Consider the following 12737-nt stretch of genomic DNA (forward strand, 5'->3'; position numbering starts at 1 on the left):
GGAAACTCGGAGATGCATTCGGATTCCTCCCAGTCCTGCCCCCTGTTCCACGTCCACCACCTCCATTCTGTGAGAATCTAGGATTCTTCCCAGTGGAGAGACAAAGCGCGCAAAGGAGAGGCGAGCGGAGGCTGTGAAGTCGGGTCAGGTGTGGAGAATGTGAGCACAACTTGTTCAGGGAGCCTCCGTCAGCGGAATTAAGGGGCCCACTGGAAGCTGGAGGAAGGGAATTTAGGAAAATAAAAGGCCATCCTGTTCCTCCCAGCAGGGAGGAAGCAGATGGTTCTCATTACCTGGAGAGTGGTAGGGCCCAGAATAGAAACACACTGTAGAGCCGTGGAGGCGAATGCTGGCAACCAGGGAGCCTGGATTCACCTGCCAGTTGGTGAAGGAAGATCCGAGGAGCAGCCACGGGTGGGGCGATGGGGCCCAAAGACAAGTCTTCAGCTCTTGGTTCCAAATCATGGCACCCACCTGCTTACTCTCTGGCCTCGGTCCTGTTACCTCTTGGGTGGGTGCCTCAGTGTCCTCCTCTGTACAAGGTAGAGATAATAAGATGATGATTGCTCTCTAGTATATTTGGGCATACTTTCTGTACTGCGTGATAGCAAGGTCCCGTCGAGGATTCGGTAAGATGCGGTAAAAGGCTTAGCATAATTCCTCTCGAGAGAAAATTACCCTGTGATCCCACAAGACAGGTATTATCACACCCATTTATCAGATGGAGACATCCAAGCTCAGAGAAGCCAAACGAGCTTGTCCAACCTCACACAGCTAGTCAGGTGCAGAGCCCAGACTAGTCCGAGGGCACCTACCTCCCGGCCTAGACTGCTTCCGCTGCCTTCATCCGTACGGTGGCTCTTCCCTGAGCACCCACCGCGTGGCCAGGCTCACGTTCAAGGAGCTTCTATGCTTCCCTGGGAGGGAGGACAAACAGGTAACAATGTAGCATGCTGTGGACAGGTAGGTGCCCCCAGGCATGCAGCCTTGGCACAGGGAGCAGGCAGTCAGGGCAGCCTTCCTGGAAGAGGTGGCATTCGGTGTAGAACCTAAGGATTGCGGTACGTAGTGATTCTAGCCCATTGGTCTCTCGCACCGTGTCAGCTCTGAGCTAAACCCAACTCTCTGATGGGGTGAGATCACAGGTGGGGAAAGTCAGACCCACCTGCTGGGCTTTGAAAGATGGCTAGAGGCTTGCCACGTGGCCAAGAGAGGAAGGAGGAAGACGGGTCCAAGCAGAGGGAACAGCCCAGGCAAAGGCGGGGGAGCAGGAACCAAGCCCTTGGCATCTCTGCATCGGCCGCTCGGCCCCTAGGCTCGGCACGAGGCATGACACACAGTAGGCGCACATACTTGTGCTAGCCCTCGGCCTGGCAGAAACCCCAGGGACCAGCCCTTGCATGGCCTAACCCGAACTCCGGCGGCCCCCGGGGACAGCCAGCGGGGCCCCCACTATCTGGGTCTCCAGTTTCTCAAAAACACAATTACATGGCTTTCGAAGCTGCTGTCAGTGTTGGTAAACTCCAGCCGCTAAACTGCATTACACTGATTTTGCCAGAAACCTCTGCAGTTATTAATAGTTTATTGATCGGAGCCCAACGCTGATGAGAGTTGGTGTTCTTACCCCAGCCCCCTCGGGGCCCCGCTATCTGTGCAAGGCCTTTTATGCAGCATGCAGATCAATGCCGCTCAAATCTGGGGAGAGGGCATCTCTGGGCTGCTTAATCCACTTTAGAAGGACGGCACTGAGCGCACAAGCTCGGATGAGGCGTTGGGTCCAAATCAAAGCAGCTCCCTGGAAGCCCTGGGGTCCGCAGGTAAGAATTAGACTCCATGCCTGCTCTCCAGCACAGGGGGAGACGGGGTTCTCCATGCTCGCTCCAGGCCACCCATTTACTGAATGTTGACTGAGTACCTACCATGATGGCAAGTGCCACACGAGGCCGTGGGACATGCCGGCGACCCAGACAGGGGCACACCCTACCTTTGCAGAGCTTACTGTGCGTGGCAGGGGAGGAGGGTGATCGAGAGTCACAGAGGAAAGTCATCAACTTACAGTTTAGACCAGTACTGCTGTATCAGTTAGCTGTTGCCGCATAACAAGCCATCCCAAGCCTGGATAGGCATCAAGCAACAACCATAAATGATTGCTCATGAGTCGGGGTTGGCTAGGCTCACTCCTGAGTGTGACCTTGGCTGGAAAGGCTGGGCCAGCTGGGGTCTCTTTCCATGTCTCCATGCGCTCTTGTCCACATCAGAGGCTTGTTCTCAGGAAGAAGCAGGGAAAGGGAGAGAGAGTGGGGGGGGGGGGCTACAGAGAGAGAGAGAGTTCTTTTGAGACTTAGGCTTGGAATTTGTACACTGTCACTTCCAACCTTATGACCCGCAAGTCATAAGGCCAAGAATAGGGAGAGAGACTCCACTCCTAGGTAGGAGAAACTATCGAGGCTGTTTGCAAGAGGCATGGATGCAGGGAGGCTATTAATCAGGGCCACCAATGCCACCCCCCACACCCACCTGGTCCGGGTGGTGGCTAAGAAAGCGACCATTCCTTTGTAATCTGAAGGATACAGCCAGGGAAAGAAAATGAAGCAGCCCCAGGAAGAGAGAACATTGCAAGCAAAAGCTCTGAGTCAAACAAGGCACTGGGCTAAATGCACCTGTAAGGGTCACCTCTGAGGGGTCCTAGATGGGAATCTGGAACGGAAAAAGGACATTAGTGGAAAAACTGGGGAAATCCGGAAGGAGTGTGGGCTTGAGGTAACAGTGACGTATCAGTGTTGGTTTCTTAGTCTGACAGCTATACTGTGGTCTTGGAACAGGTTAACCATGGGGGAAATCGGGTGAGGGATGGGCGAGAATGCTCTATTCTCTGGGCAACTTTTGTGTAAATCTAAAACGATTCCAAAATTAAGTTTATTTTTTAAGAAGGCACTTGGCACATGAGAGGAATGGAAAGACAGAAAGCCATCGTAGCTAGAGGAGGACGAGGCTAAGAGGTGGCTGGAGATGTGGCAGGAAGCAGCCACGCTGGCCTGGTTGGCCAAGATAAGGATTCCCGTCTTTATCTGAAGAGCCCAGAGAAGTCTCCCAAGGACTTTAGGTACGGGAGTGCCATTAATTCTATTTGCATTTGCAAAGATCTGGGTTCTACCCGCACAACGGATCTGAGGAAGATTAGGGAGGGCAGAAAAACCAGTTGGCCATCCGGCCCTCCTTCAAGGTGAACAAAGATGGTGGCCGTGGGGCTGGAGGGAAGTGGATACAATCCAGGATGCATTTAGGAGATAGAGCAGTACTGGGACGTGCTCAAGTCCCTGAGTGGTGGCGGAGGTGGACGGTGGTGCCCAGCAGCAGGACCAGGACCCGCTGGGAGAGCTAAGGAGCCCCGTGAAGGACCACACGAGTCTGTAGAAACAGTCCCAAGTGGGAAGCCGCTTTCTTCACAAGGCGCCAGTCCAGGCGTCACGTCTTCGACCACCTGTGCTGTGTCATCCACATGAGTCGCCCACACACACCGCTTATGTTCCTGTCACCTGAGCATGCCATCAGTGGAGCAATGGCCTAAACATGTCACCTGTGCTGCTGTCACATAAACGCATCTGTGTGTGTCCCCCACATGGCGGTTGCCTGCGCATCTCCACCTGCGTGCCCGCCATGTCACTATTAACTTATTACATCACCTGGGCGGCTGCCAGCTACGCGTGTCTCCTGAGCCTGTGTCTTTATGGGGCTGTCCCCTGAGCGTGTTGCCTGCACACAAGTCACTGAAGCAGGTCGGCCCTATACCTGATCCCTATGAATGTCACCTAAATATGTCACTCCAGGCGACTGTGGCTCAGCACCAGTGCCCGTAGAGGGGCTGTTTTTCCAGTCTAGCCGGGTTACAAACAAAGGGAATCGCTCCCAAGGGAAGACAGGCCCCCGCTGTTCCATTGACACGGTGCCCCCCTGAGCACGGAAGGGAGGGAAGGAGGGCAGCCTTCTCCCCGCAAAGTTTCCCTGGTGAGAAGCTCCTGTTCTCTCTGAGTCCTTTTATGACAGTCGGTAGACCAGATGTCAACCTCTGTGTATTCTATGTAAATGAAGGTGTTTGTTTATGCTAATGCGTGCTGGCTCAGAGCGGAGCCAGCAGCCTGGAACCCAGGCTGAGAGCCCAGGTGTGGGGGGCAAGGTGCAGGGAGGTGGGGGACACTGAGTCAGGAGGGAACCGGAGCTCGGAGGCAAAGCTGGGGATAGGGGTGGCAGCTGACATAAGGGAAGAAAGGGAATCTGAGGTCAGACTGCCCAGCAGAAGCAGATCGCAGCGGGCGGCTTCGCTGAGTAGGGTGGAAATGTGTCCACGAGGGGGTGGGAACAAAGAGCTGGATTGAAGGAACCCCCTACTCGGGGGGGGGGGGGGGGCGCGGGGCGGGACCCACACCCAGAGCCTGTGCTCTTAGCCACCGCCTTTGCCTTCCCCGGCCGGGGCCTCTCTGATCAGACCGCGGGGCCAATTTGGTGGGTAGGGTGCCACGCTGGCCCTTTACTACGGCTGCCGTGACCGTGACCGTGAGTGTCTTCCTGTGTCGTGCTGTGGTGCAAGGACCTCTGAGACGGAGACCCCGCTTCTTCTGAGGTGTGGCCAGAAGAGGCTGTCCTTTGGCCGCATGATTAGGCCCAGAGAAGGTTGGCACTTGCCAGAGAACCCCCCAGGTTTCCCTGACCCAGCAGCGGGCGGCCTCCAGGTCAAGGCTCCCTCCTGACGACCTCAGGCAGGACCAGCTGCTCCCTGCTCTGTGCTCAGAGAGGCCCCCCCTTTTCCACGTGCCTGGCAGTGCGGCTGCCTCTCTGCCTCCTTGTCCCCCAGGACAGGGGCTCCTTGGAGATGAGAAGTTGGCTGTGTTTCTTCTCAAGCCCCCAAGACTGGGCGTGAAGGGACAGCAAAGGCAGTGTGGGAAGAGGAATGCAAATTCCCATCCCGGCTCTTATGAGCCATATTGCTGGGGCGGGGGGGGGCTACCTGTGCCTCCTCTGGAGCCTCAGTTTCCATGCATATGAGACGGAAATGGCGATCCTCTGTGGAGGGCTGAGTGATGTGATGCCCTAGGGCAGTGTTGAGCCTGTATCACACGCCTGTCATACTCGGGGCCCTCTAGGTGTGGGCACTGTTACCATCCGCCGTTCATGGAAGCACAGGTGTAACTCCAGCTAAACACAGCCCCCCACCCCCTTCACCTCCTGAAGAATAAAACGCAGGGACTGGCATACAGTCGGTGCTCCATAAATGTTGCTGCTCCCCCCAGCATAGCGCATGAGCACCTGATCGATCCAGAAGCGTTTGTTGATCCGAGGCTGAATAGTGGGGTTTGGCTGCGCCTTCCAGCCCCGGACGATGGGGCCTCATCCTGTCCCTCTGCCTTCCCCCAGGCTGCCCGAAGTCCGCATCTCAGACAACGGTCCCTATGAGTGCCACGTGGGCATCTACGACCGCGCCACGAGAGAGAAGGTGGTCCTGGCATCAGGCAACATCTTCCTCAACGTCATGGGTGAGCACAGGGGCCCTGGCCCCAGGGTCCCAGCGAGGAGCTTTGCACATGTGCGTGTGCACAGGGGGGCTGTCCTAGGAACACTCTTCTTTCCCACTTCTGCCACCGAGGGGAGAGGAGACTGGCCTTGCCGAGGTGTGACAGGTGTGGCCTTACCACCCAAAGGTTTCCTCTCAGGAACCCCTTCTCCGACCTGCACTGATATACCCTGACCTCATGGATGCAGGGCTGTGGCTCGTCCCCAGATCCTCATGGCCTGGGCACTTTGGAGGGGCACAACTGACACGTTGACTGGGACAACTGAGGGACTGAAGGAGGAATGAGGGCTTCCCGAGGGGCAGCAGACCCCAGCGTCCACTTCTGTAAGGCAGGGGTGGGATGCAGGCCTGACGGGTCATTCATGGACCCCCAGCTCTGGGCCCTGGGACCCCATGAGGACACGGGAAGGAAGAAGCTGGACACTGTGGGGGCACCTGTGGGAGTACCTTTCCAGGCGGAAGACAAGAGCCACGTTCATAGAAGTGCCTGTGGGGACGGTGCAGGGGGGCAAGCCCCCCCCCACCCCGCCCCGCCCCAGGGACAGGACAATCTGGGAGCCTCCCTGGGGGAGGTGATACACACCTGCTATGGAGAGTGATTCTGACGCTGGACCTCCTACGGCCTTTCCCAGGACATTGAAGCATCAAGTGACCAGTGAGAAAGTGGGTGTCAGGACTGGGTTTCGGGGTGTCCTGCCTTCTGACCCTGTGTCTGCCTCCATCTGCAACACGCGGATAGTAATGCCAGCGCCCGTCTCTGGGTGGCGCTGTCCACCACCCCAGCCTCGGTTTCTCCCCTTGTAAATCAAGGGCCTGGCTCCAAGCGGTCTCAGGAGCCCCTGGCAGTGCTGACGTTCTCGTCAGCCACACTCTCCGATTCTGCTGCCAGATTTCTAGGGACCCGGCCCTGACGCCGGGCCCCAGGGTTCTCTGATTTTCTTATCAAATGATATTTACCAGGGAAACAAAGCTTGTCGTACTCAGGCAATCAGTGAGAGCATAAAGGCCCCGTGGAAAGCCACAGCTTCTGGGGAAATGGAAAACCTCCAAAGGGCAGACCTCCAGAGGGACATTGGTTCCCGCAGCGGCGGCACGTGGGGTGTTCTGGCTTCCTGGGGGATGGGCCGCAGCGGGGACACGGCGACTCCCTGAAGGAGACATCTTGGTGCTCAGCCCAGGGCTGGTCGCCCCGGGGAATCTGGTGAAGAACAAAACTCGGTTTGCACCATCAAGGGGCCCCAGTCTGATGAGGGACATACACGTAACCATTTATTTATCGGATGTTTATTGAGCACCTCCTACGCGCTAGGTAATGGACACGCTCCTTCAATAGGACGAGGTCCTTGGGGAGCTGTATCCAGTGCGCGATGCAAACGTAAAACGTGCATAGGTGCACACACAGGTGTGGAGACACAGAGAGGGCAAACCACTTGCCTGAGGTCACCCAGCCAGGATCACAAAATCTCCCTGTGATAGCAGCTCGGTGCTGGGGCCAGAAGCCAGGCATCTGGACTCCCACACCCCCTTTTGCGCCCCTGAAAACAGGTGTAGATGCTCCAGGTGAGGCTTCTCTCTATGTGAGCAAGGACAGCATCCTCAAAAGCCACCTCCTCCAGGAGGCCTACGCTCCCTCCTTCATTCACCAGAGCTCCTTGTGCAGGTGCACTCTCCCTCTGTGGCCTCAGTTTCCCTCTCCATACGGTGAGGGGGTGTAACCAGATGGTCCTAAGCGTCCTCCTAGCTCTGACATCTGTGAGTCTGTTACCCCGTCCGCTAAGCAAGCACCTGAGGCACAGAGAGGTCTCGTGGGGCCGACCAGAACTGCACGGCAGGCCTGATGGTCCTGGCTGAGCAAGGCAGTATACTCCTGGCGAGCATGAGCCAGCTGAGAATTCTCTCCTCCGGTCTCACTGTCTGGGCAGCAGGGAACGGTGAACCTCTGGGGTCCTCTCGATGCAAGGTGGCAGCCATCTGGGATGGGGCGGACAGATGATGTGATCCCAGTTACTGAACAGGAGGCTGAAGGCTGGCAGGGGCAGGGGGGGTGGGGGAGTGGGGACCCGGGAGGGGCAGGACCACACAGTGGCTCCCAACCCAGGGAAAGGCTCTGACCCCCGGAAATTCAGGGTGTTCCCCGGGCAGGGTTCTTCCCGAAATAGCACTCGCCCATCTTGGTCAGTCCTCTGACTGACCCACTGCTCAGAGGTCATTGTGCTTGATAGCGGTCGCCCCTGCCCCGTTGTCCCCCAGATGCGGCAGGTACCCCCGTGCTCGCTAAGCCTGCAGCTGAACTGATAACACAGCTCCCGCCCATCCCTGGCCTGTGCCTGACGGGGCGTGAGCTCCTGGCTTCATGCACATTGTCTCACGGAATCCTGGCCACAGCCCTGGGAGCCAGGAGATCTTATAATCCCTTTATACAAGTTTAGGACACGCAGGTTTCGGGCTGAATCCCAGATTGGTCATTGCATTCGTTAGCCTCCCTGGGCCTCAGTTTCCCATCTGTGAAATAAGGATAAGGGTGGCTACCCTCCAGAGTGATTGTGAGGTTTTTTTTCTTATTGAAATGAAGTTTGCAAAGCACCAAACCCGGACGAGGCAGCCACAAGGTTCGTCAGGTTAGACCTCAGCATCTTTAGGATCATTGTCGCGGGCCCTGCCCCCTCTTGGGCACAGCGGTGGCTGCTTCCTTCTTGCCCCTGGAAGTCTCGTCGACGATTCATGACTCCAAGGAGCTTCGAGCCAGTCTGAGAACGGAGTGTTCACAGCTTCGTGCGCTGAGTCCCTGCAAAGGGACCCAGGTCTGCCCTGGTTCTGGGAGTGGAAGGACAGTGGGCCTCTGCCTACCTGTCCTCCTGGCCTCTTCCCAAAGACCTAGGGGAGGAGCCAGCACATACCCCGACCTTGGTAACGACAGCCACACCTCCCACTCAGCCAGCTCTGCCAATTGTAAAGTGCTCTCAATGGAGGGGTTTGCCTGATCTTGACAAGAGCCCCTCGGGATCAGGATGAGACTGGGGCTGGGGAAAGGGAAAGGATTTGCCCGGGGCCAGCGGGGCTGTGGCTGTCCCCGTCCCAGAGCAGCATGCCTTCCTTGGCTCACCAAGGTTGGGAAGGTCCTGGGCGGGCTGGGAGAGACAGGGGGCTGAGTGTGAGGGTGTCCCCCCCGGAGGCAGCTCCGGGGCTCCAGCAGCTGCGCGGGCCTGTGAGGCAGAAACTACACTGCGTCCATTGCCCAGACCCAGGCTCAGAGAAGGCAGTGGCTTGGCCAAGGTCGGGCCGTTCAATGAGATGATCCCCAGAAGAGAGTGTTCTGAGCCCAGCACCTGGCACGTTCCGAGTGCTCAATAAATAGCGTCTCTCATGACAAATAGGCCTCATGTCATTTAAACGTCAGGCACAATAAGGGACACCTGGGTGGCTCAGTCGGTTAAGCAGTTCGGATCTCGCCATTCGTGGGTTCGAGCCCCATGTCTGCTGTGTGCGGGCAGCTCAGGGCCTGGAGCCTGCTTCAGATTCTGTGTCTCCCTCTCTCTGCCCCTCCCCTGCTCACACTCTGTCTCTCTGGGCCTCTCAAAAATAAATGAAAACATTGAAAAAAATTTTTTAAACACTAGGCACAATTAGAAAGACTTGAAAATTGTGTGACTCCCCCCTCCTCCTCCTTGACCCTCCCCTTTCAATATGTTTCAGGGAAGTTTCGAACGCTACGATCTGCTCACTGTCCTGGCCCATCTGTGACATACCTTAGACCCTTTCTGGTCACATGCGCGCGCGCGCGCACACACACACACACACACATGCACCAAGACCCTCCCTCCAAGTGAGTGGAGGCCTTTGAAAGCTGGGGTCTCCTTTATGCACCAAGGGACCCTAAGGACTGTGGCGGCCAACGGTGGGGCGAGACAGCCCCCTCCCCAATTTGGGGGTCAAAGGGAAGCTTCCTAGGACAGCGGGGGCGGGGGGGAAGGGAGATGAGGCACAGGGCACGTTGCACGGCCCACGTGCATCAAAAGCACGGAGCAGTTGTGCTGGAGAGCCCGCATCCAGGCTGCCTCTGCATCTAGCACATTCTAACGCGCCGTTTCCACAGGCCTCGGGGTGCAGATCAAAATGCGAGAGCGGCTGTAATTTCACGCCTATAACATCCCCGCTATGTGGTGGGAAAAGACATTTGGGAGCCCCGTGGGTGACACCGAGGGTTCATGCCGCACACAGTCATTAAAATGTTTTTATCCGAGCTGCAGATAAATTGTAAGCCAATTTGAAAGTCGCGTGCTGGGCCCCAGGAACGCATTATACACAGTCATGGAAGGATTGCCGCGGCTCTTCTTGGGGGTGCAGGTGATGCAGGGGAGCATGTTCAGGGTGCGATGTTACAATCAATTAAATGTGAGCCCGGACACCCCACCCCCACCCGCACCAAAGCCAAGAGACGCTGCTCTCCTGTTCCCACCGGAAGAGCGGGAAGCCAGGTTTCTCTGCCACCCCTTGGACCCATGGCTGATGATCAAGGCCGCTTCCCGTCAGGCGTGGAATGTGTGGCTTTGTGCTGAGTGTCCAACCCAATCGTGTGACCTTCACGAGGGTCCTCCAAGGCGGGCCCGGTCACCCCCCCTGCTTCACAGATGAGGGAAGGAGCCTCTGAGAGTTTAAGGGGCTCACCCACGGGAGCGAGAGAGCCGGGGGTCCTGCCAGGCTGCCTGAGATCAGAGCTGGAGAGCCTGACAGCCACTCTGAGCCCCCAAGGGACACGTCCCCCCTTTGACACAAAGGCTATTAGTAACGCAGATGTCAAGGGAGTGCGGCGGGGTGCAGAGCTGAGGCGGTGGGGGCTCCAGGACACTGAGGGGATATCAGGACACTGAGAGAATATCTTCTCTCCTAGTTCTGGAGGCCAGAAATCAAGGCATTGGCGAGGCTGCGCTTCCTCTGAAAGTTCTAGGGAAGTTCTAGGGAAGAAGCCTGCCTCTTCCAGCTCCTGCCGGTGACTGGCAATGCCTGGCCCTCCCTGACTTGTACATGCGTCCCTCCATTCTCTGCCTGTGTCCTCACGGGGCGTCCTCCTCCATGGGTCGGTGCCTCAGTGTCCATGTTCCCCTTTTAGAAGGACACCAGGCATTGGATCAAGGCCCACCCTGAGGCAGTATGACCTCGCCTGACCTTAGTTACATCGACAAAGACCCTGTTTCCAAATAAGGTCCCATCCGCAGGCACTGGGGGTTAGGATCTCAACACATCTTTTGCAGAGACCATTTGACCCACAAAAGTAACTGAGCCAGGAGGGGGCAGAGTGGAGGAGTCGCCATCTGACTTTGAAGGCGACACTCTCCTCCCGACCACCTAGGTCACCCTTCACTGAGGATTTACTGCCACGCCAAGCACTGTGCTAAGGTCTTCATAGACTAACTTATCAAATCATCTCAAAAGCTCCGTAAGATGGGTACCGCCCTTTCTTCGCCAGGTGAGGAAACGGATAGGTACATCGCTTGCCCAGCACACCCAGCTAGCCAGCGGCCAAGCAAGGGTAAGGGCATCCCACGTGCTTAACCACTCTGCTCTACCAGAAGTCACGACATATTAATAAGCATTCATAAAACATTCTACCTCGGGATCCCTGTCTGTCTTCCGTAGGCTTCCAAAGGAGGTCAGCAGATAAAGGTAGAATTTTGGCACCCAAGACCACAGTGGCACCAGACCACACCAGATGCTTTCCAAACGTGGGGCCAGGGGACACAGGTCCCATCCCGGGGAACAGTTGCTAATGAACTTTGCATAGCTTGCTTGCTGTTTGTTTGTTTGTTTAGGTATGTTTTGCTGAATTTTTAAAACAAAATTTTTAATGTTTATTTTTGAGAAAAAGAAAGAGACAGAGCACAAGTGGGAGAGGGTCAGAGAGAGAGAGAGACATGAAATCCACAGCAGGCTCCAGACTCTGAGCCATCAGCACAGAGCCTGATGCAGGGCTCGAACCCACAGACCAGGAGATCATGACCTGAGCTGAAGTCGGACACTTAACTGACTGAGCCACCTAGGCGCCCCTTTACTAAATTTTTATTACGTGCATTCGGTGTGCTTTTTTCTAAAAATTATTTTGTTGAGCTGTCATTCGTATGACGTACAATTCACTAGTTTAAAGGATACAACTTAATGGGTTTTACCATAGTCACCAAGTTCTGCAAACACTTTTAGTCGTGTAACCAATTTCAGAAGATATTCACTGCCCCCGAGAGAAACCCCGTGCCCATCAGCAATGACTCCCCTTCCTGCACCCCTCACCCGGTCTTAGGCAATCACTCATCTGCTTGGTCTCTCTGTGGATTGGTCTGGACACTTTCTAGAAATGGGGTCATAGAAAACGTGGTCTTTTGTCATTCTTGGGACTTCTTACACTTAGTGTCAGGTTTTCAAGGTTCATCCACATTGGAGCACGTATTGGGACCCCATTCCTCGACGTGGCTGAGTGATATTCCATTGCATGATGCCTGACATTCCGTTTGTACATTCACCAGTTGATGGACGTTTCCACCTTCCAGCTGTTATGAATGATGCTCCTGTGAACGTTTATGTGCAGGCTTTTGGTGTGAACGGATAGTTTCCAGATCTCTGGGCGGGGGGGGGGGGGGGGGGGGGTGCAGACCCAAGCACGGAATTGCTGGATCGAATGAGAACTCTGTGCATAGCCTTTTGAGGGCGGGCAGGCAGCTGTGCCCTTTGACTTTTCCTCCAGTGGCATAGGGTCCCAGTCTCTCCAGATCCTCACCTGCACCTGCTGCCTGTCTGTCTGAAGGCGACCGTCCTAGCGCACGTGAAGCGGTTCTCATTGCAATGTGATTTGCGCTGCTCTGACGGCCAATGGTGTTGATGGTCTTTTCGGGGGCTTTGTAGCCCTTCGGAGATCTGCTTTGCAGAAATCCCGTCAGATCGTTTGCTCGTTTCAACCAGGTGATCTGGCTTTTCATCATCACGCTCTAAGAGTCCTCTATTTCAGGTGTGAGGGCCGTATCGCGTGTCACATTTGTGTACATTTTCCCCTTTGGCGTGTTACCTTTCCCCTTTCTTGCTGGTGTCCTGTGAAGGACGAAGGGAGTTCGTCCGGATAAGGTTCACTCCATCTACTCATTTTCTGTTGCTTGTGTTCTGGGTCTCCCAGCTGAGGAGGCTCTGCCCA

The 12737-nt window shown here is 55.9% G+C and overlaps 1 protein-coding gene across 2 annotated transcripts in view; it reads left to right on the forward strand.

Moving 5' to 3' along the window:
* The window catches only part of IGSF21 (immunoglobin superfamily member 21), a 229636-nt gene that overhangs the window by 188714 nt on the left and 28185 nt on the right, over positions 1–12737 (forward strand). For both annotated transcript variants that reach the window (XM_027060264.2, XM_053207990.1), the window contains exon 4: positions 5410–5528. In XM_027060264.2, coding sequence (XP_026916065.1) covers positions 5410–5528 — 119 coding nt within the window. The remainder of the gene's footprint in view (positions 1–5409; positions 5529–12737) is intronic.

The sequence above is a fragment of the Acinonyx jubatus genome, chromosome C1, assembly GCF_027475565.1.
Source record: "Acinonyx jubatus isolate Ajub_Pintada_27869175 chromosome C1, VMU_Ajub_asm_v1.0, whole genome shotgun sequence".
NCBI classification, from domain to species: Eukaryota; Metazoa; Chordata; class Mammalia; order Carnivora; family Felidae; genus Acinonyx; species Acinonyx jubatus.